The sequence below is a fragment of the Sciurus vulgaris genome (assembly GCF_902686455.1).
Source record: "Sciurus vulgaris genome assembly, chromosome: 1".
NCBI classification, from domain to species: domain Eukaryota; kingdom Metazoa; phylum Chordata; class Mammalia; order Rodentia; family Sciuridae; genus Sciurus; species Sciurus vulgaris.
Window position 1 is genome coordinate 39,783,209 of NC_136461.1, and position 22,051 is coordinate 39,805,259.

At 39.3% G+C, this 22,051-nt stretch overlaps 1 protein-coding gene across 1 annotated transcript in view; it reads right to left on the bottom strand.

Moving 5' to 3' along the window:
* Positions 1 to 1,406: 1,406 nt before the first annotated feature.
* The window catches only part of FAF1 (Fas associated factor 1), a 488,868-nt gene continuing 468,223 nt past the window's right edge, over positions 1,407 to 22,051 (bottom strand). The window contains exon 19 of the mRNA XM_079154561.1: positions 1,407 to 1,645. Coding sequence (XP_079010687.1) covers positions 1,562 to 1,645 — 84 coding nt within the window. The 3' untranslated portion in view covers positions 1,407 to 1,561. The remainder of the gene's footprint in view (positions 1,646 to 22,051) is intronic.

Genomic DNA, 22,051 nt, shown 5'->3' on the forward strand with positions numbered 1-22,051 from the left:
CCAGAGAAGGTCCACATAAAAACAGATGAAGCATAGTCAGTTAGGAACACATCTCTTCTTAAAAGAGTTTTCAGGGGAAGTCTCTTGTGGAACATCAGAGAAAAGACACAAGGTGTGACTTTCTTGGCCAACACACACTTCTGGGCAGAGGGAAACTAACCAGGCATATCTCTAGTTTTGGTTACAGTCTTCTGAGAACCCCTAAGTTCTTATGCTCTTTTGCTCAAGTAAAAAATGTAAAATTTGGAATCTCAAAGCCTAGGATAAAGATGACAGATGACACAAAAATAGCTATGGAGAATATTCCAAGACTAAAAGGAAATCAATGTCTGTGAAGGTATATAAACAGTGTTCCATGAATTACTCCAAACCCCAAATCCATAGTTAACAAAGTCCACTTTACTAAATCAAACCCCAAATTATTACATGTAGATTCAGGCAACACATGTCTTCTGAGCTGAGCCCCCAAGTTTGCTCTTTTAAATATATGAAGTCTGACTTTTCAGTCAAAATGTGAGATCCCTTTCATTTGAGATGGAAGTTCGATATCTAATATTAAAACATTAAAACAATGAAATAGCAGAGCAAGTTCTTTAATACAGGAGAGCTGGAGGGGTAGCTGATCAGATTGTGGCAATAGAAAAAAGGTGCTTAAAACACTGGGTGACAAGGTTCAAATGTGTGAAGGAGTAGAGGAAGAGAAATGCCAGAGAGAACTGTGCTCAGTGTACACTGATGAACCAGCAATGTGGGAGTTGGTATCTGAGGTTTCTATCTGCCCAAATGCAAACCCATTAGCAGCTTCCTGCAGCTGAGCCAGATACCAAAGTCTGGGTATAGACCCTCTGTACACTATTTTAACATTCACATGTATACTTGAACAGTTTCCCATACGGCTCCTAGATGGAACCTGGAGACCCAAGGCAGCAGCAGTGAACAAATATCTTGCATATATGTCAAGGCAATCCTCACACAAAACCTTTTATCTTAGTAAAGAAGTCAGAAAGTACCAACAAAAATGATATACTTTTTTTTCCTACAACGTTTAATCTCCATGCCAAGAATGTCCCATTCAACTCCCCCCACTGCCTCTTAAAAGTAGGTGACAAAGTAGAAATCCAGTCATGAAAATAAAAAGGCAGAGGTGTGAATCTTGGCTCAATGAGACATATCAAATACACAGCACACTTGTGTCAAAGGACAGACAGAACTGTCCTAGAAACTGTGGGGAAAAGATAGGCACTGGAGAAGTAAAAATTCTACTAGTGATCACTCACACTTGAACAGTACATTAGTCATTGAACAAGGGTGAAGTGCAGGGGGCAGGGGAGAATGGCAGAGTTGTAATTCTCTGGAATGAGGGCTGGGAACATATACTCATGGATGGGAAATTTTGAGTAGCTATGTTTATTACTTTTTTTTTTCCAGCAATCTTGCAAGAGGCAGAAGTGTGACATTGAATTGAGTGAGACGAGCGTGTGGGTGGGTTGGCGAGGAGCCCATCTCTTGACACAGGCCTCTGGCTTGTCAAGGAAAGGCTGGTTCCACCGCTGAGCCATGTTTACTCTTTTGCTTCAAGGAAAAGGGTTTCTTGAGGGAACAATTTTACCTCCAATAGCGATTTATTGGGGTCCAGCTGAGTTACCTGAAAAGAAAGAAAAACATATTTAAAAAACTAAAACCAGCATGGTTTTCTCCATATGGCATTCAGTCTACCTATACACATTAATTTTGAGCCCTACTATGTGCTGGCATCGTTATATTCATGTTAATTTATCTGATTTTCAAAATAACCCTGTGATGTACGTGTTGTTATTCTTATTTCAGATGAGGAACACAGGGATTAAGAAAGGTCAAGTTACAGTTTAGTTTTGTGGAGGAACTTGCATTGACCTCAAGTCATAAGGTTCTGGAAATTTAACTTCTTCCTAGACAAGTTCTTCATCTCTTGTGTCCTCAGAAAGGATTCTGTTTAAACAGCTGAATGGTTTCCTGGGAATCTCTACTTGGTTAAATACTGATGGGAGGGAGGTCTGTTCTGCTTGGTGGGACAACACATAAACCTTCTTATTAAAACTAGGTGTTGCTGGGCATGTGGCACACACCTGTAATCCCAGCAGCTTGGGTGGCTGAAGCAGGAGGATCTCGAATTCAAAGCCAGCCTCAGCAAAAAGTGAGGCACTAAAGCAACTCAGTAAGACTCTGTCTTTAATAAAAATACAAAATAGAGCTGGCCCAGTGGTTGAGTGCCCCTGAGTTCAGTCCCTGGTACCCCAGCACCGACCCCACCCCCAGAAAAAAAACCCTAGGTCATTCCATAGACCTGAAGATGATTACTCCCTTGGGAGGAGAGGCTCCCTGGGGAGGCATACCACAATTTCCATGTTGGGGATATATATTGTTTGAAAAAAATGAGTCAATGTTATAATACAACTTTAATTTTTTAGAAATAAGAAAATGGGCTATTAAAAGAAAAGCTAGATGAAATCTTGGCACCAAGGGATATGCTACTGCTACAGGAATCCAAAATAGGTTTATATCCACCTGGCCCAGGGCAGGGACAGGACATGATGGGTTTCTGAATCTGAGAAAATTTCCGTGTTTATCAAAAATGGTCATGAATTTGAGAAGGCTAAGAAATATTGGTGTAGGAGGAAGGACACAGGTTTTGGAACTAAAAGACTGGTATAAATCACAGCTGTGCTGGTTATCACTTTTGTGTCTTTGGAGTTAGTATCAACCTTGCAGGACTGATGTGAGGATTAAATGAGAAAAAACATATAATTAGCACAGTGTCTGGCACAGAGCAGGTGTCAAGAATGGCTGCTGTGTGTTACAGCAACTGTAAAGGGTGGATGGACACACAGGCAAACGGGCAGCTGCAAGTGTGGTGACAGAAGGCCAGGCAGTCTCTAGTCAGGCCCAAAGCTGCTGCTGTTACATATAGGAGCTCTGGGCCCGTGGGCAAAGACTCCAGCATCTGAGGCAGACAATCTTGTCTTCTGCTCAACTCAAGCCACTCCTAATGAGATGACTCTCCTGGCTTCTGGCTACAGAGAAGGGGAGGCCCTGGGGGCCAAGGCTCGGTGTCACAGGGAGGCTGGCAAGTTGAATGGGGAACACCATCTTTGACTGTATCCAGATGGAAACCTGGTATGCCCAGGAGGATCATTAAGGAGACACATCCACCCTAGAATCCTCTCTGCTTATAAAACCCAGGGCAAAGCATGTTCTACTAATATCTCTTGGGTTATGGGCAGATGGGCAGGCAAGGTGGTGGGGAGGGCCCATCCTGCTGTCTGTCTTCCAATGCACTGGGGGCAAGCTGCCGGCAAATGTTTACCCACTTCCCCAATTAATGTACAATACTGCATTGGCTTCTGTCAACAAACAGCTATGCTGCCTCTGCTTCCGACTCTTTGGCATTTTCTGCCCAGCTGCTTCTGCTATTGTTCTTAATTAACATGCCAGAGCTCTCTTTCAGCATCTTCTACTTTGTTATTTGTGGTTTGTAAATATGATGTTTGCTGGAAGAAGCCAAAACCATAATAGCGCTAGAGCTGTTGAGTACAGACAGCAAGATGTGCTGGGAAGAAAAGGAGGCTAGGAGGCTGAAGCATCCTGTTGGGATTGTCAACATGCAAGATTAGAGATTGATAAACTGCACTTGGTTTTCAAATGAGAAAAAAACAGTGTCCAAGAAAAGTTAAGTGATTCTCTCCAGTCATTTTTAAGTGGGAGAGCTGGGATTTGGGAAGGAAGAAACAAAAATTTCTTGAACACCTAATATATAGCAGGAATGTTATCTCATTTAGTCCATACAACCACCATGCAAGACTGTGGAGATGAGACAATTGAAGCTCAAGATGATGCCACTTGTTTAAAACCAGGTGGTTAGAAAGAATCTATTTGAGGTTAAAAGCAAACTTAGATTCAAATCGTAGCTCTGTCTTTTACTACCTATATGACCTTAAAGCTATGCAACACGAGCCCATTTACCTACCTGTAAAATGGGAATTGTAGTTTCTCCTTTTTAGGTTATGAAGTTAAATGGCATAATGTTAGTGAAGACTGGTATAATACTGAGCCTGAAAGTGTTTAGTAGGTGATAGTCATTACTGGATGGGGTGTTTCTTGGGTAGAGGCCCTGTTTTCTCCAACTAACAAAGCAGGAGCTTCATCCAGGCTGTCTTTCTTGTTTCTACCTCACTGCCCAGCAGGAATGCTACCCTTTTCCTGATTGGTTAATGCCTTGATCTCTGAGATTCCTTCTGTAGTTTTCAGTGGGGCTGTCCAATGGATTGCTTCAAAGTAAACATGGCTCTGCTGTCCCAGCTAAAGCAACTTTTTTTTCCCCTCTGAAGGTCATTTAGACAAAAATTTCCAAGTAAACAAGGGCAAATTCTGTTTCCATTCTCAGTTACCTGGCTTGAACAAAGTGACAGAGGTGAAACTAGGGGATGGAGCACACTATTCTCCCAAACAAGATAGTGGCTACACTGTGAAACCATCTTGTAGTGCTCTGGGCTCCTTTCAAGAAAGGTGTGGAACATGCCAGGAGGGACATCCTGGTAAGGAGGAGTCTAAAAACTTATACCCCTTGAGAAATAGCTTGAAGATCAGGCGATCTCTGCCAGGAGAGAGGGCACAGGGGAGAGGTGGCACTGCCATTGCTACAGAGGCAGGGAAAGGGCAATGCCACCCTTTTTAAGTATCTTTGGGCAGAAAGGAAAAAGGGTCATGTGTTCTGTGCAGCTTCAGTGGGCAGAGCTAGGACTGTGAGGTAAAAACTGCAGGGAGGCAGAACTCAGCAAGTCAGAAAGAACTTTTTAATAGATGGTAGCAGCAGCTGATGTGATTATTAGAGCTACTTTTTCTTTACCTTCTTCTTTCTCCTGTACTTATTTTAATCTTGCTTTTTAGTCATCATCATCACAGCAGCAACTATCATTAGTAAAGACCTCCCATGGAGCTGGAACCATGCAGAGTACTTTATGTTTTTTATACAGCACCTTAACTAGCCCTCACAATGGCCCAGTGAAGTAGGTCATATTGCCATTCTACAGACTCAGACACCAAGGTGATCTTTCCCACTGCTGCAGAAAGAACAAGGTTTCACATTCAGATTTGTCTGACTCCAAAGCTCATTATAACCAGAATGTCCCTGGCCAATATATTGACAGGCTCTTAGGAGGGGAGGGGTGAGTGAACCCTCTGCCGTCCCTAGAAGCAACCAAATAGGGGCATATTTACAGATGATGATGATGAGAGTTAACATTTACTGAGCATTTATTTTGTATTTGTATTAGGAATTCTTTGAGGCAATTTACTCTTATACAATAATTTAATTTTCACAGTAATCCTCTGAGTAGGCTGTCTGAAGTAGGTATAATGATTACCCCTATTTTACAGTTGAGGAAATTGTGTCATAGAACAGATTAAATAACTGCTTAAGGTTTCAAAGGTATTAAGAGTAGAACCAGAACATGAATTAAGGCAGTCTAATGTTGGAATTTATTTAACAACTAGATTATATTGCCAGAGGCATTGCTGAGAGAAGGATCCACATAGAAAAAGAAGTTGGATGGGTGACCCTGAGTTTGTTTCTAACCAAGTTTCCAGGATATAAGATCTTCACTTTAAGAATGGCAAAAGGCCAAGGGTCATAAAAAATTTCCTGAAATGTTTATAAAATACGAATACAAAAACCCAATCTGAGCTTGTGTTTTGCCATTTACTTGGGACTTTACTGAATTATCGACTCTCTAAATCAACAGAAAAAACCCACCCTTTGGGACTCCTTGCGGGAGGAGGGGTGTTCTCCGATAAGAGGTATAGTTTGACTTTGTCCATAGATAGAAGAGGAAAGTCAACCATCTTGACATTTTCTTCACTATACTTAGAAAACCTGAATCAGGGTATATTTTCTCATTAAAATAATATTTTAGCAAATTGACTTTGTGAAATGTTTATGTTAGCAAAAACAGGTCACGCTCTCTGCCAAATAAAGCTATTCTTTTCTAGATCAAATTTCTTTGCAGTTTGGAATTTCATATGCTCTTTATTTCTATTGTATCCCAGGGATTCAATTTCTTTTCTTTCCCTTCTTTCTTTCTTTATTTCTCTCCCGTTCTCCCTGGCCCCTTTCCTTTATAAGGATTGAACCTAGAGCCTTGTTAATGTTAGACAAGTGTTCTACCTCTGAGCTGTATCCCTGGTCCTTCAGATTCTTTTCTAAAAACCATAATATGGCTTTTAGGGAAAATGTGAATCAATGTGACTGAGTCACATTCTCAGGCCAAAATGTGAATCCCAGAATGTTAGGGTGAGAAAGCTCCTTAAATGGCAAATAGTCCAAGCCTTTCGTTTCACAAGCGGGCGTAGGTATATTTGCATAGTACCTTATAGTTTGTGGTCTTTTTATATAAACATTAAATCAACCATGTGGATTAGGTATTGTTAGGTATTATGACCAACCCTTTTCTGTTTTTAATTTTGCTGAGGTAATGCTTTTATTTTGAAATTGCATAAAGGAAAGTCTGGATCTAACAGTTTACATTTATAAAAAAAATGCTGAATTGGAGTTTTCATTCCTTCTTTTTCATGTTCCTAATGTATATTAACAACTTATAGGGGAAATGCACTGCAATAGTACTTGGGAATTATGCTTTGGGAATCAGTCCCACTCTGTAGACAGGGATATGAGATCCAGATACTGAGTTTACCTATGTCTACATATACAAGTGGTAGTGGAAGAACCAGAACCCAGGCCCTCTGATTTGTTTCCTCATGATTTACACTATAACCCTTCACCTAACAGGGTTCTGTCTCACTCCATGCACTAACAGTCTTTGAGTTCAATGTATAGAATTGTGAAGCAATAAACCAACAAAGGTTTCTAAAAATGTACTACTGCTTTTAAAGTAAAATTTGCTGAAACAAAGTTTTGGCATCTTCAAAGCAGAAAAGTTCTGTTGTCAAATTTATCTAATATTTGCCTGCTCACTTCTGATGACTCCTATTTTATAGACTTGTGTGCAGTAGCACTGTGAGCAGAGGATCTTGCACAGTATAATGCCCAGGCAGCCCTTTGCAACACTGGCAGAAAATTCATGTCTCTTCTAGTCCATGCAGAGAACCTCATCCATACCCTTCTTCCCCTCACACCAATGTGAAAGAAAACCAGGTACCATCTTCTACATGTAGACATAGACAGACTACAATTTATTTCTCCAAGTCTTAAGAAGCTACCCCTTCAGTTACAGGACTACCTACATCTGAAAGTCTTCCCATGTCTTTTAGCCCTCAGCAAGTCTCTCTCTAAATTCCTTTGACTACAAAGGCTGTACACTATCTACTGTACTAGGATATAAAGGACCAGAGAGAATGGGTTCCACTCCTGGTTTCAAGAGTCTGGCTTTGAGTAGGTCACTTTTCTTTTCTAGGCTTTAGTTTTTGCATTTTTAAGAATGTGGAATTAAATATTAGCAATTAAATGGAGTCAACTGGACTGCAGATGAGCTTTGGAAACCCAAACACTTGAGTCCCAGCCCTCAGTCAAGTAAGCAGGATGTTTAGGGCTCAGTTTCCTTCTCTACTGGGTGAAAGGATTAATTTTCTTTTGGTGCTGGGAAAAGAAACCAGGTATGCTTTACCACTGAACTATATCCCTAGTCCTTATTTTTTGAGGTTGGGTCTTGCCAAGTTGCTGAGGTTGGCCTTGAACTTGGGATCCTCCTGCCTCCACCTCCTGAATCACTGGGATTACAGGAATGTGCAGCCAATCCTGATTGGTGGTTTCTTTGGGGATGCAGTCTCACTAACTTGCCCAGGCTGGTCTCAAATGATCCTCCCACCTCAGCTTCCTAAAAAGCCGAGGTAATAGGCATATACCACCAAGCCAAGCTTATTTGGTTTTCCTTAAATGTTAAGCATCACTAGCTATCTGTATACTGTCTAATTATATGAGGTAAGTATTTCTATTATTTCATTTTTATAAATGAATTCTATAAGGTAAAAAATGGGTAAGGGCCTTGCTCAATTTAGAAAAGATAAGGCCAGAATCTGCACCATATCCAGTGCATTGCCCGTACTTCTAAACAGGATACAGTTAACATGACTAAATGGCTATCCCTTGAGCATAAAGAAAGTCATACTATACAGTTGTGTCACAGCCCTGTCCCTATTGTGGTATGGGCTTTGTTGTTCTTCCAAGGAACACAAGCTGAAGTTGTCTTTTGTTACTATCAACTAAGTCCTAAACAGCTAATTGTTCCTTTTTTTCTATTTTTTTTTTTTTTTTGGTGGGGATTGAACCCAGGGCCTCATGCATGCTAGGCATAGCATTCTACCACTGAGCCACATCCCCAGTCCCCCATTTTCTTTTTTTTTGGAGGGTACTTGGATTGAACTCAGGGGCACTCGACCACTGAGCCACATCCTCAGCCCTATTTTGTATTTTATTTAGAGACAGGGTCTCATTGAGTTGCTCAGTGCCTTGCTTTTGTTGAGGCTGGCTTTGAACTCACTATCCTCCTGCCTTAGCCTCCTGAGCCACTGGGATTACAGGTGTGCGCCACTGTGCCCAGCCTCCATTTTCTTTTTGATGAACTAGAAATTTCTCAAGAAGAGTTACATCTACAACCATCAGAGGGAGAAATTGTTTTTTGCAGAAAAAGGTGTGTATTTATATTTGTTAGGAAAACAGAACAAATATACTATGAACTTTCTATGATTAGATATACATCTATATAAATGCATACCAATAATTTTAGAAGGATGTACCTCAAACCTTCAAAAGTAGTTTGCTTCTGGGGAGGGCTGTAAGACTGGAAATTGTAGCCAAAGGCTATTTTAGATTTTCCCAGAAGAGTGATTCTCAACCTGGGGTGATTCTCCTCTTCAGGGGGCACAAATATATGGAGATGAGGGAGCAAGAGGGTGTTTGTGGGGTTGCTAATAGCATTTAGCAGGTGGAGGCAAGGAATGCTGCCAAACCACCCCATGATACATAGGACAGTCCCTACCATAAATTCTTAACAAATCAACAGTGCTGAGTATAAGAAACCCTGAAGTAGGTTATTTTAATTTTTATAAGGACATAGGATTCAAGTATTCAAGCATGATTTAAAACGTACTTTTTGGACTGAGGTTGTAGTTTAGTGTAGAATGTGTCCTCAGCATACATGGGGCTTTAGGTTTGATCTCCAGCAGCAAAAACAAACAGACTCACTCACTCATTCTCCCAGCCACTGGGAGTGTTGGCTATTGATGAGTTATATTTCAGATGTGTCTTCAGAGGGAGAACTTAAAAACTGATCTACTGGTCAGTATGTAAAAAGGCTTTGGTAACTGTAAAGTCCTTTGCAAATATAAGGGATTGCTATTATTATTAGCAGTAATAGCAATTATAATAATGATGATGATGGTAAGAAACCACAACAATCCAGCTGTAGTTCTTACCAATTCTCTACTTTTGTTGCAGGTGGTAAGATGATCCCAAAAGGAACCTCCAATCTGGAAGGATTCTACCATGGACTACTCTGTGCTTTATCTCCACCTCAGCTTCCTGTGCAGCTGCTGGGCCAATCTGTCTCATTACAGCAAGGAAAGAAATGGCACTGGGATGCAGGTTTTCAGGAAACAGTGACAGATGCTTTTCTTTTCATTACTGAACTGTGATAGAACTGGGGTGCTAGAAAGTGAGGTTGGGTAGACTTCTGTGGCTGCAAAACATGTAGGGTGCTTAGGACATTTCCTTTCCTTGATGTCCTAGTTTTAAAGGTGGGAAACAGGGAAAATGAAATAAAAGTTAAAGGAAGAAAAAAACAAGTGGGGGGAGAAGACTAAGATGACAAAAAAGATGGAAATCATGTTTTGAAACTGCTCTGTCTTGTCACATAATAATGGTATAATGATTTACATTTATTGGGCGTTTATTAGGTGCTAAGTACGCTCTATGCTTTATCATCAACTCTCTGAGGGAGTTACTATTAACTCTACTTTTAAAATAAGGAATAGAAGCTCAGAAAGATTACATAACCTAAGATTTCATAGGCAGGAAGTGGCAGAGCAAGAATTTAAAATTAGGTTTGGCTTCCAAGTCTGTGTTTTAAACTACCATGCTAGATTTTAGTATTACAGTCTTGCACTGGACTATTTATTCTAAGACCCTTGTCTGGAAGGACTTTCTCTTCATGAAACTGAAGCATGTATTTCCCCATACACAATATATCATTACCTAAAGAATTTGGGCAAATTTTAGTCTTCGAGCTTCTCAATTATTATAGACCTACTAATTGTTAGAGCTGGATGGGTTCTTAGAGGCCATCTCTGTAACACATGGGAACAGGAAAACCCAGGCAATTGAAAGAACTCATTCAAGGTTACTCACTATGGCAAATATGGAACCAAATCTGGATTCTTCACTTCCAGATTATCCGATGGGCTAACGTGGACACTAAAGACATCAACTCTAAAGTGGTTCTACTAATGTTAAAATGGTTCCAAACCTGGTATATTGTCAGGGATACCCTGAATACCAAACAAGAGATATAACTCTCTCTTTGCATTGCTCTCCATGATGGCAGTGTTGGTCACTACACTATTAAACAACGTTAATGGGGAAGGCTCAGAGGTACTGGGGGGGGGGGTTTAATGAGGGTAGGGAAGGGAGAAGAAAACCTCTTTGGTTTAAAAATAGGAAAAGCTCCAAGTATGCAGAATGAATGTAAAAAGAATAAAATAATAAAGAACATAAAAAGAATATAAAAAGTGTTGTGCAATATGGGAACAGACACATCTTTCCATTCTGAGAAATCAGTTTCCAATATTAATCATTTGTGGGATCTGATAAACACAATTTCAAGTAAATAAAAGGAAGTTCTGCTTTACAGAGCAGTTGGAAACATAAAACAGAGAATAGTGAAATTTATGAATGAACATTCTATAGTGTGGCAAGAGAAATCCAGTGTAGATTAACACTAGCAGTGAGCCATTGTTACAGATGTGCCAAGATACTGGTCTCCTCATCCCTTGGGGCAGTCAGAAGACTCAGGGCTGGGTTGCTTCTGACTCTGAGCAACCTAGCATGATTGCCCCAGTGAGGTGCACAAATAACATCTTCAGTGGGTGTAGTGATTTGAAAAAGTCAGGGAAACACTAATCTAGGGGGCGTTTCTCACTTTCAGAGGCCAAGGGCATGGAAGGCAGCCAGGTCCTTGTATAAAATCCCAGGTTCCTAGGATTCTCTGGTTAAATGATTGGTTCACAACACTAATGGTTACATTTGCAATGGTGCACCAAGAAACAAATGAAAGGAGAGATACCTATTTACAGGTTAGGTTTAGAACGGTTTACTCAATCTAAGAGCCTTTTGAGAAATGCTGATTATTGTTTGTCCCAGAGTTTTGCCACTAGGCATGAATTAAATGCTAATTAGGGAGGCAATGAGAAAAAACACTGGCAAGTTTTGAATCCTGGTACTGCACATATGCTCTTGAGCAAGTCACTTAACTGCTTATTATACAATAAGACCCACATTTCTGATCTGTAAGCTAAAGATATCACCCAATACCCCAACAGTCTTTCAATAAACCATTTCTCTCTGGGTCTCTCTCCTTTGCACTTCTATTTCATAGAGAGTTGAACGAAAGGTCTGATCCTGCCACTCTTCTAATTTAAGTTTTTAAATGATCCTTTACTGAAATAGGATAGTCCTTTTTTCCTTTGGCCTTATTTCCCCAATTAGTAAATGGGTAGTGTTTCTGACAAAGTTTGCAGTGGGCCTATAGTGGATCACATGGCTGGAAAGAGAGAGTTTGGAAACAGATCATGAAGAATTCAAATGTCTTAGTACATGTAGTTTAAACTTAAAAAAAAAAAAAAATCTCTTCTCCCTGGCTTCAGAGAGAACTAGAGTGGTGTGCTTGATATGTTTTTAGGCAGAGTGGCTAGGGAGAAAGTGAGCATTTTGAATGCATTTTAATACCCAAGCAGGGCCATGCAAGCCAGTGTGTGCATAGCTTTGCACACAAATACCACTCAAGAGCTGGAGCTTTGAACAGGAGTTAAAAGAGTTGAGTCCCTAACGACATACAAAAGACTTGCTGGTGTGATTTATTCTGATGTATTTACTTATCCAATTACCAAAACAGCAGGAGATCATTAAATTTTCTAGTTACCAGATGCAGCACGTTCAATATCTTAAATGTTACCAAGGCTCTTTCTGAGCTATTTTGATATTACATTTCATCTGCCCAAAAAACTTGTAAAACTTGAAGGCAAGCATCACAAACAGAGCATGAGTTTTCTTTGAAGGCTGATCCAGCAAGTGCCTGTACAATACCAAACCTATACTAGGAACTCCAGAAATTCTGGGCTAAAGGAAAAGTACCAGGAGGAGAAGTGAAAGTATTTAGGAACAATGGTACTTGAAAGAGGGTGGAGATACACACTTTACCCAGCCAGACTTTTTGCCATGCTCATATATCCTATCAGATCAATTCCCTTGTCAACAGAGGGTCAGGGCTCAGAGGAGAGAACAAACAGGAAACAAACACCCTCTGGGAGAATGCACATCTGTCTCCTAACTCCAGCATACTTCTTCTGACAACGATTCACTTTCCTTCCTCTGAGTTTCTATCCTGTTAAACAAGGATGTTGGCATCTGTTGCAAAAACTTATAGACCTACTATGAACATCACAGCTCACCTTCCCCTGTACTTTACACAAATATCTCCTGGAAAAGACTAAACTTAAAGGTAGGAATTGTGTGTTTGCTGTCTCTGTATTCCCAGAACCCAAGCAAAGAACCTTGTGCATTATATGTTCTCAATAAATGCATGCTGACTAAGTGTCAAATCAGAGATCATTATGGAAAATTGGAAAATACAGAGAAAGCTCACATTAGCAAAATTTTCTAAGTGGCAAAATTGAAACTTATTTTATTTTCTTTTGAAAAATACATCAAATAAGTAAGATCTAGACCTAAACCTTCTGAGTGACAGTGGCTTGGTCCTAACATTCTTTACTATTCTGATCTCTAAATATTATTCCCTCACAGACCCTATTCTCCAGCTAACTGGAGTAGCTTGCCATCCCTCAAATGTGCTTTTCCTCTCTGAACTGTTGTTATGCTGCTTACTCTATATCCACTGTCCTTCCTCCCTAACTGGACCTATTCCAACATAGATATTCTTCAAGGCGCAGCTGAAATGCTACTTCTTACAAAGAACCAGGCCTTAGAGACAGAACCTAAATTAATTTCTATCTCCTATTCTGAAAACAGAGTTAATTATACCTGGCCTCTTTTTGCATTGCTCTGCATGTGGCCAATCCACATTCGCTGAACTAATAATACCTTTGTTTTACCTTAGGCTCTTCAGACAAGGTGGCTGCCAGAGTCTGCTGGTAAACTCAAGGTCAGGATTTAATCTGGAATGTAGGTACTGGCAATGCTAACCTTATTCTTTACTAAAACAGCACTCCTATACCTTGATCAGGTAAGGGATCCTACGGCATCTAGCTCAAAGGATCAGCTATAGTCTCACATTGAGTTATCAGTCTACTGTGTCCCTTACGTCATTTTTCAACTGTGTATTTATGAGTCTGTCTCTCCAGTTCGGTTGAATTCTGAGGGCACATGAGAGGTTTCACTGGATATTTATACCTAGGATGTAGTATACTGCTGAAAACAGCATCAGTTCAATAAATTTTTGCTGGAAGACTGGTCTACTGAATGAGTGAATGGAGCCTCCCCACTTTCCCCAAGACCTACCATCAATCCAAAGAAATGGAACTGGACAAGCTTTTAAACTCAGAACCTCTTCTTTCTAGCTTCACTCCTTCAGCAGGCAGAGCCTATCAGTGACACCTTGGCAGATCATGCCAATAGGTCCCTCGGCTCTGGATGCTTTCTGGCCCTAGCCTCAGTCAGTCCTGATGCACATAAAACAGGGGCTGACAATAAGTTTGCATCAGTTGCCCTTTCAGAAGGGACAGATTTTTCCGTTTAAACTGTTGTTGGAATTGGCTAATTAGAAGGCTTTAAAAAATCTTAATACTCTAAACAGAGAAAACTGGTTCTGCATTATTAAGCAACATTTTCAGTGCATTTGAATAACCTTAAGTGACTTAGCTGCCACCTGATCCTAAGCTCTGGCTCAGATAAATAAATGTGAAATATTGTCAAAGCCTCAGCTTATAGGAGCCTCCAGCTATAGTAAATAAAAGCTTAAATCCCCATAAACTGCCTGAGATGGAGATATTCTCATATAAAAGAGGAGAAGGATGATTTTAAATAAAGCCAGTAAGACCAAGAAGCTAATGGTTTTGCTCTAGTTTTCAGAAGAGAGTTGTCAATGGGACAGGTATTATCAATATCAGGTCATTTAATCATAGAATCACATAATATCAAAGATGAAAGAAGACTAACAAAAAACCTATTTGAATCTCCTCATATTACAGATGAAGAAAACAGAGACCCAGAGGAGAATCTAATTTGCTTGATGTCACAACAGTGGCTAGAAGAATAAAAATTTTGCCCTAAGATGCCTGCTTCTTACTTAGTCTTCTTCCCACTATATCACACTATTCTAAGGCTATTCTGCTAGAGATGTCAGAATGAGTGGATAGTAACTAGTGGTTAAGATACCCCAAAGCTGGGTGTGGTGGCACACACCTGTAATCCCAGTGACTCAGGAGGCTGAGGTGGGAGGATTGTAAGTTCAAAGTCAGCTTCAGCAACTTAGTAAGGCACTAAGCAACTTAGTGAGACACTGCCTCAAAAAATAAAATGGGGCTACAGATGTGAATTAGTGGTAAAGTACCCCTGGGATCAATCCTTAGTACAAAAAAAAAAAAAAAAAAAAAAAAAAAAAAATTAACTGGATGGGTCACTTCTGTTGCTTGATCTTGGAAAGGGAAGGGAAGGAGGAATGGAGGGAAAGACTCCAGGAATAAATCAATGTTACTATAATGTGGCCCCACAACTTGCTTAACCCTAAGTCTTGAGGATATCATGAGTTACCCATGAATTTCTGCTGGGTGCATTTGAAAATGCAAAACCAAACAAAAATAGTGGATGCACAAATGGGTTAACAGTTTAATTTTTATTATTTACAAAACAAACTTATTTTTTGAATGTTTACTACATGTAAGAGAAACATGGTAGGTTTTGGAATACAGTGGTGAACAAGACACTAGCTTTACCTTCAAAAAGTATAGAATCTAGGGCAGTATGCAGGTGAGAAAATGGACCACTGCCATCCAGAATTCATAGTAGAGAAGGGTTATAATAGGGAAGTGGGCACAATGGAAGCACAGGAAGGTAAAGGTATAACTCAGTCCGAGGGTGTCACTATCTTTCTTTTTCCTCCTTGTTTTATTCCATTGCACAACTATGTCCTACATTCTAATAAATCATTTTACTGACATACTTTTATATACAATAAACCAAAAACAGGGCTTACTGTGTCAGGCACTGAGCTAGGGAACCATCAAATGAATTAGATATAATTCAAAATGATTTCAAACTCTGGGTGCACATTTTTTTTTAATTGTTTAAAAAAATGTTTATCTTGCTTTAATTCTGCGACTGGCTATGTAAACTTGGCTAGCCATGTCTGCTTTTGGTGCCTTTCTAGGCCTTGGGCAAGGTATTTTTGTTCTTTGCATCTCAGTTTTTCATCTATAAAATAAGGCATGCATGATGAAGGCTTATTCACATAAGGTTTTACAGAGGCCAACTAGAAAGGAAGTGAAATAAACTTGGAAACAGCCAAACAATCTTCAGGTTTGGGATTAAGCCACAGACATTAAGCTGTGTGGTCCAGATTCTAGGTGAAGAGCAGGATGTAGTTCCAGTGAAGAAGGCGGAGGCTGAGGCTGGGACTGGAGTTAGCATTGCAATGAGGCCACAGGGATTTGGCATGTTGATGCATGTGCTAATGTACTATGGAACTCCAGCACTGTTTTTGAAAATTACAAGGAGTGTCTAGGAAAGGTTAATCTGTGCATATACACGTTAGCAGTTGTTTGTGTTTACAATGGGTTTATTATACAGACTTTAAGTGAGCAAAGCATGTCTGCAGAGGCACCTGGAATACTGAGTACAGAACTAATGATTTTTTTATTTATGGCCGGATGGAGTCAGATTGGATTGTATGTACAGCCTTCAAAAATTTATTTGATTTATGATATGGCAATTTTGAATGGTACATTGCTTTATAAACACCTTGCAAAATTAAGTTCTGGGGCAGAGTAAATAATTTTGGAAAGGTTTAAATACATCAACATACCTACACATAATCAGTAATAGTCACTCCATTTAATGTTCAGCATAATCTGCAGAAAGGACTTGAGTTTTGAGAATCAAATAGTGGTATTTATGTGGTGCAACCTAGAGAAATTTAAGCTCTCTAGGCTCCCTGTCCTCATCTGTAAAATGGGACAGTATTTATCTTTTAGAAAATTAATGTATTTGAAGTACCTGTAATATAATAGGTATACAAAGCACTGACCATACTCATTGTCATCACTCTTCACTATTCTAGGTTTTATAGAGGAGTTAAAGTGAGGAAAAGTTATATTTTATAAAGGCTCTGAATTCCACTCAGCCCCCGTGAAGTGGCTGTAATTACCTCACATTTAAAAAATGCTTTTGTGTATTCCTGTCATCTGTTCAGAGGCATACAATGATGGGTCTTCTCATATGATATCTTTGGTTCTCTTAACATCCTTGGGGGTTAGCAGACCCTTTCCTCTTCTTGCCATTAGCTTCACTGTAATATTTTAGACACACTGAGCATTTACTCTGTGTGAGTGCTTTATGAATGTCACTTTGTTTTCACAATAGCCATGTTGTATATATCAAGAATTCATTTCTTTTTATTTCTGGGAAGTATTCTACTATTCCTTATTTAAAGACACTTATTTTCTTTTTCTTCTCTCTCTTTTTTTTTTTTTTTTTTTGAGTTAGTGTTGGAGATTGAAATCCAGGGCCTCAAACATGCTAAGCATGTGCTTTACTTCAACTCTAGGACCTCTGCAGATTTGGGACACCCCTCTACAGGGCCTGCATTTGTGCAAACATCATGGATGCTGTCTGTACTGTCTGGATTCCATACAAATACCTATAGGGAGAGGCTTGTGTTTTGATGGGATCATCTGAATTCAATATCTGATTAAATATTTGATACTGAGATCAAATACATCCCTAATTTGATTTTTGTCAAAAGCTACAAATTGGGAAAGGTCCTATCACAAGGAGTGTGACCTCTCTGTCCGCTTGTGATAGACCAACTCTGGACTCCCTTTGGGGGATATCTCACTGCTGTTGACTTGTGTTCAACTTCCTAGATTAGTTGTATTTTGTAATGTGGAATAATGAACAGCTTGACTTACTTCCCTCACATTTCTCCTGTTACACATACCATAGTAAGAAAGCTGCATTACAGTGTAGTTTTGAATTGCATTTCTTTAATTGTTAGAGGCGTTGAACAGTCTTTCATATATTTTTTGACCATTTGTAGTTTTTCTTCTGTGAATTGCCTGTTCAGTTCCTTAGCTCATTTATTAATTGGGTTATTTATTTATTTATTTTTTGGTGTTAAGTTTTTTGAGTTCTCTGTATATCCTGGAATCCAATTAATGTTCTATCTGAGGTGCTGTTGGTAAAGATTTTTTTCCCATTCTGTAGGTTCTCTGTTCATGTTCTCAATTGTTTCCTTTGCTTTGAAGAAACTTTTTAGTTTGATTTTGTCCCATTTATTGATTCTTGATTTTACTTCTTGTGCTTTAGGAGTTTTACTGAGGAAGTTAATTCCTAAGCCAACATGGTGGAGAGTTGAGCCTACCTTTTCTTTTAGTATGTACTGAGTCTCTGATCTAGGTCCTTGATCCACTTTTAGTTGAGTTTTTTGCAGGGTGAGAGGCAGAGGTTCAATTTCATTCCAGTTTTCCCAGCAATATTTGTTGAAAAGGCTATCTTTTCTACAATGTATGTTTATGGTGCTTTTGTCTAGTATGAGATCACTGTATTTATGTTGGTATGTCTCTGTGTCTTCTATTCTGTACCATTGGTCTTCATGTCTGTTTTGCACTAATACCATGCTGTTTTTGTTACTATAGTTCTGTACTATAATTTAAGGTCTGGTATTTAAGGTCTGGTATACTGTGTCACTTTTCTAAGGATTGCTTTGGTTTTTCTCTTATTTTTTCCAAATGAATTTCATGATTGCTTTTTCTATTTCTATAAAGAACATCATTGGAATAATAGGTATTGCATTAAATCTGCAATTATTAAGGATACAAGTAATAATAACAATTTCCTGGTGGAACTGCAAATTGGTGCAACTACTCTGGAAAGCAGTATGAAGATTCCTCAGAAAACTTGGAATGGAACCAGGATTTGATCCAGTTATCACACTCCTTGGTATATACCCAAAGGACTTAAAATCAGCATACTATATTGACACGGCCACATCAATGTTTATAGCAGCTCAATTCATAATAGCTAAGTTATGTACCAACCTAGGTACCCTAGAACAGATGAATGGATAAATAAACTGTGGTATATATACACAATGGAATATTACTGGCCATGAAGAAATCAGGGCATTTGCCAGTAAATGCATGGAACCAGAGAATATCATGCTAAGTGAAATAAGTCAGTCCCCAGAAAACTATAAGGCAGAATGTTCTCTCTGATATGTGGATGCTAACTCACAACAAGGGAAGGGAAGATAAGAAGCTCATTGGACTAGACAAAGGGGAATGAAGGGAAGGGAGTGGAAATGGGAATAGAAAAGACAGTAGAATGAATTGGATACATCCTTCCTATCCTTATATATGAATGTATACACCAATGTAATACCACATCAAATACAACCACAACAATGGAATCCTAAAAAAAAAAAAAAAAAACACCCAAAAGCTGTGTTATATCAGCTGCTCACTGGATAATGACTAGGCTGAAGGATGTAAGAGGTTATGTAAATTCATTTTGAAAATATTTTATAATCCAGAATTTTGTCCTGACCAACTCCTAAACATAATGTGCTTTTCTGGTTAAGTTAAATAAAATGATTTTCTATAAAAATGCTTTTGTCCCTCTTGTACATACATCCTTTAAGAGGAAAGGTTTGAGTGACAGGAGGGGATGATTTTTAAAAATGTAGTAAAAATTGCTAAATGAAACACACTAACTTTGAAATAAGGGAGAGGAGAAAACAACAAAACCCTGGCATCAAGGGAGGTTCTGGGGGAGAAAGAGGGCATTAATGATCTTTGCTTTTCAAAACTGTTCCTGAATGCTTTCCCTCTTACCAAGGGGAATGCCCATGCTGCCTTTCCAACCTGCTATGAGTACTTTGAATTCAAATTGACTGCTAGGTCTACAATCATACACAATAGTGGTGACTAAGAGACAGCAGGGGGCTGCCCTCACACGGAATACCTCCAGATGTCATCTATACTTGTGAGGCAGATGAACTGGAGTCATGGAAAAGAAACTGAACTGACTTAACTAACTGCTTTAGGCACTCTAAAACCAAAGGCTAAACTAAATCGTTTGGACAGAGTGAGAGGCTCCACACTGGCGGCCATGTTAACTTGTATTGTCTGACGAATGTATGTTCTTCTTAGGGTCCCCAAACAATAGTAAACTCTGTCTCCAGGGGATTGTTGCCTGGGATTGTACTCCTTGTGTATATCCTGACTGTCATGGTACCATCTCAAGTACTGCACGGTAATCGGGTCAGCTTTAATCGAGTCAGAATTATGTTATATTTGAATTTATAAATTTGGCCTAGTTAAAAAACAAAGGTTATACAGAAACTTAAGAAGAAAGCCAAATAGCTTCCTAAAGTAGACCTTTCTGGTTAATGGGGTTTGTTTTAACTAGCTAATTCCAGGAACCATAAAACTATAACTGAGATCAATATTACAAGTTGTTCTCACTGCCTGCAGGATGCCACTACTAATAATTTTTTCTGTAAAGATGTCTTGGTCAAGGGGCAGTCTATGCACATAAAGCTTAATACAGTAGATCTGACTGCTATGCTTGGAAAGGCCTACCTGCCATGATGGAGTCTGGGAACTTGGGTTTCAGGGGGGTTCCTACTATTTCCTGAACTGATAAAAGTGGTTCAGCCTGGCATGGTGGTGCACATCTATGATCTCAGTCACCTGAGAGACTGGAGATAGGAGGACTGTAAGTTTGAGCCCAGTCTTGGCAACTTAGTGAGACCCTGTCTCAAAATAAAACACAAAAAGGGCTCAGATGTAGCTTAGTGGTAAAAGTGCTCCTGGGTTCAAGTCCTAGTACAAAAAAAAAAGGATTCATTATGTCTAAATTGTTTGTGTAATCAATATGGTTTATGCTGAACATATGCTTTCCTTCTGGGACTCTGCTTTTTTGGTATATGCCAAGCAGAGGATACCTACATGGTCAGTTAGCAAAAAAACCTCCAGGTACAGAGTTCTTACAAGTTTCCTTGGTTGACAACACTCCACACGTGTTGTCTCAAGTTGTTACTGGGGGAATTATGCCATTAAGTCCTCCATGACTCCCCAAGGTGATGACCCTTGGAAGGTTTTGTCTTATATCCCCTAGCCTTTGCCCCATATACCTTTTCTCTTTGCTGATTTTGCTTTGAACCCTTTTGATATAATAAATCATAGTCATAAATATAATTATATGCAGACTCCTATGAGTATTCCTAGGAAATCGCTGAACCTGGAGATAGTTGTAAAGATGCCCCATACATTATTGGAATCCTGATTTTATCACATACTACATATGTGATCTTGGAAACATAACTCAACATCTCTTGGCCCGTTTTGTTTTATTTGCAAAATGGGGCTATCTATGCCTTAGAGTTTGTGTAAAGATTAAATAAAAGAATACCTCAATTCTTTCATTTAATACTTTCTAATTCTAAAGTATCTTTATTGGATTGACAAAGAGTAGGACATTAGTAATTACTCATTATTTGGTCTGACTGAGAGCTGGAACAGGCTGTAATAACCAAGATGTCACCAAAATCGCCAAAGAAAACTTTCAAATTAGACATCTATCCTTAAAAATCTCAGACTAAACTCATCTTGAAACAAAACAGAAAAGTTGTACCGATGCACTGAAACCTCTCCGACATTTAGTCACATTTCCATGTAACCCCAGCTGAGAAAATTTTACTTTGTGGAAACGGTTATGTGGAGAAAAAGAGGATATGGTTCCTTAAAGGAAAGCAGGACTTAAATTCTCCACATAGTACACCACCCAGGGGCAAGTTCAGTGGTGAGCTGTACTGCTCCTCCCCACATGAGGACTATGCATTTTATAATCTCATATGTCCTGAGTATCTACTGTATGTATCTACCGTCCTGAGTACCTGTGCTTTCACATTACCTCATTTAATTCTTACAACTATCTCACAGGTGACTAATATTATCTGCCTTCTAAGGTGAAAGAATCAGTTTAGACAGGTTGTGTGATTTGCCTAAGCCCTCCAGCCCCACGAACTGGTTCTTTGTATAATATAATCATGCCATCTTCCTGTGACTACCAAGGCTCAGAACACATTTTTCTCTGGACTAGGGGAATACAATAGTGGACTTTTTTCCAAGAAAGGGTCTATTATAATGCAAGTGACAAAGTGCAGGTCACCCATATATTAAGAATGAGGAATGTGTCTAAAAACTTATTTTTTAAAGGCTAGAGACAGGTCAAAGGCAGTGACTTGCTGGAGATGGATCAAAGCAGCTCAGCTTTACCTACTCAAACAGCATGGCCCTCTGCCGTTTACCAAGTGTTTTCATTATCACTTTTGATCTTATCATCACAATCTATCTGTGAGGACACATGACACTATCCTCACTTGAAAGACGAAGTAACTAAAATATAGAAAGGAGAAATGATTTACTCAGTGTAACACAGCAAATAGGTGGAAGTGCCAGTGCATTAGAAAAAAGATCTCTCTGACTTCAAGTATAGAGGAGATAGGAAAAGCTAAGGAACCATTTATCAAAATAGTGCAGGGATCAGTAGTTT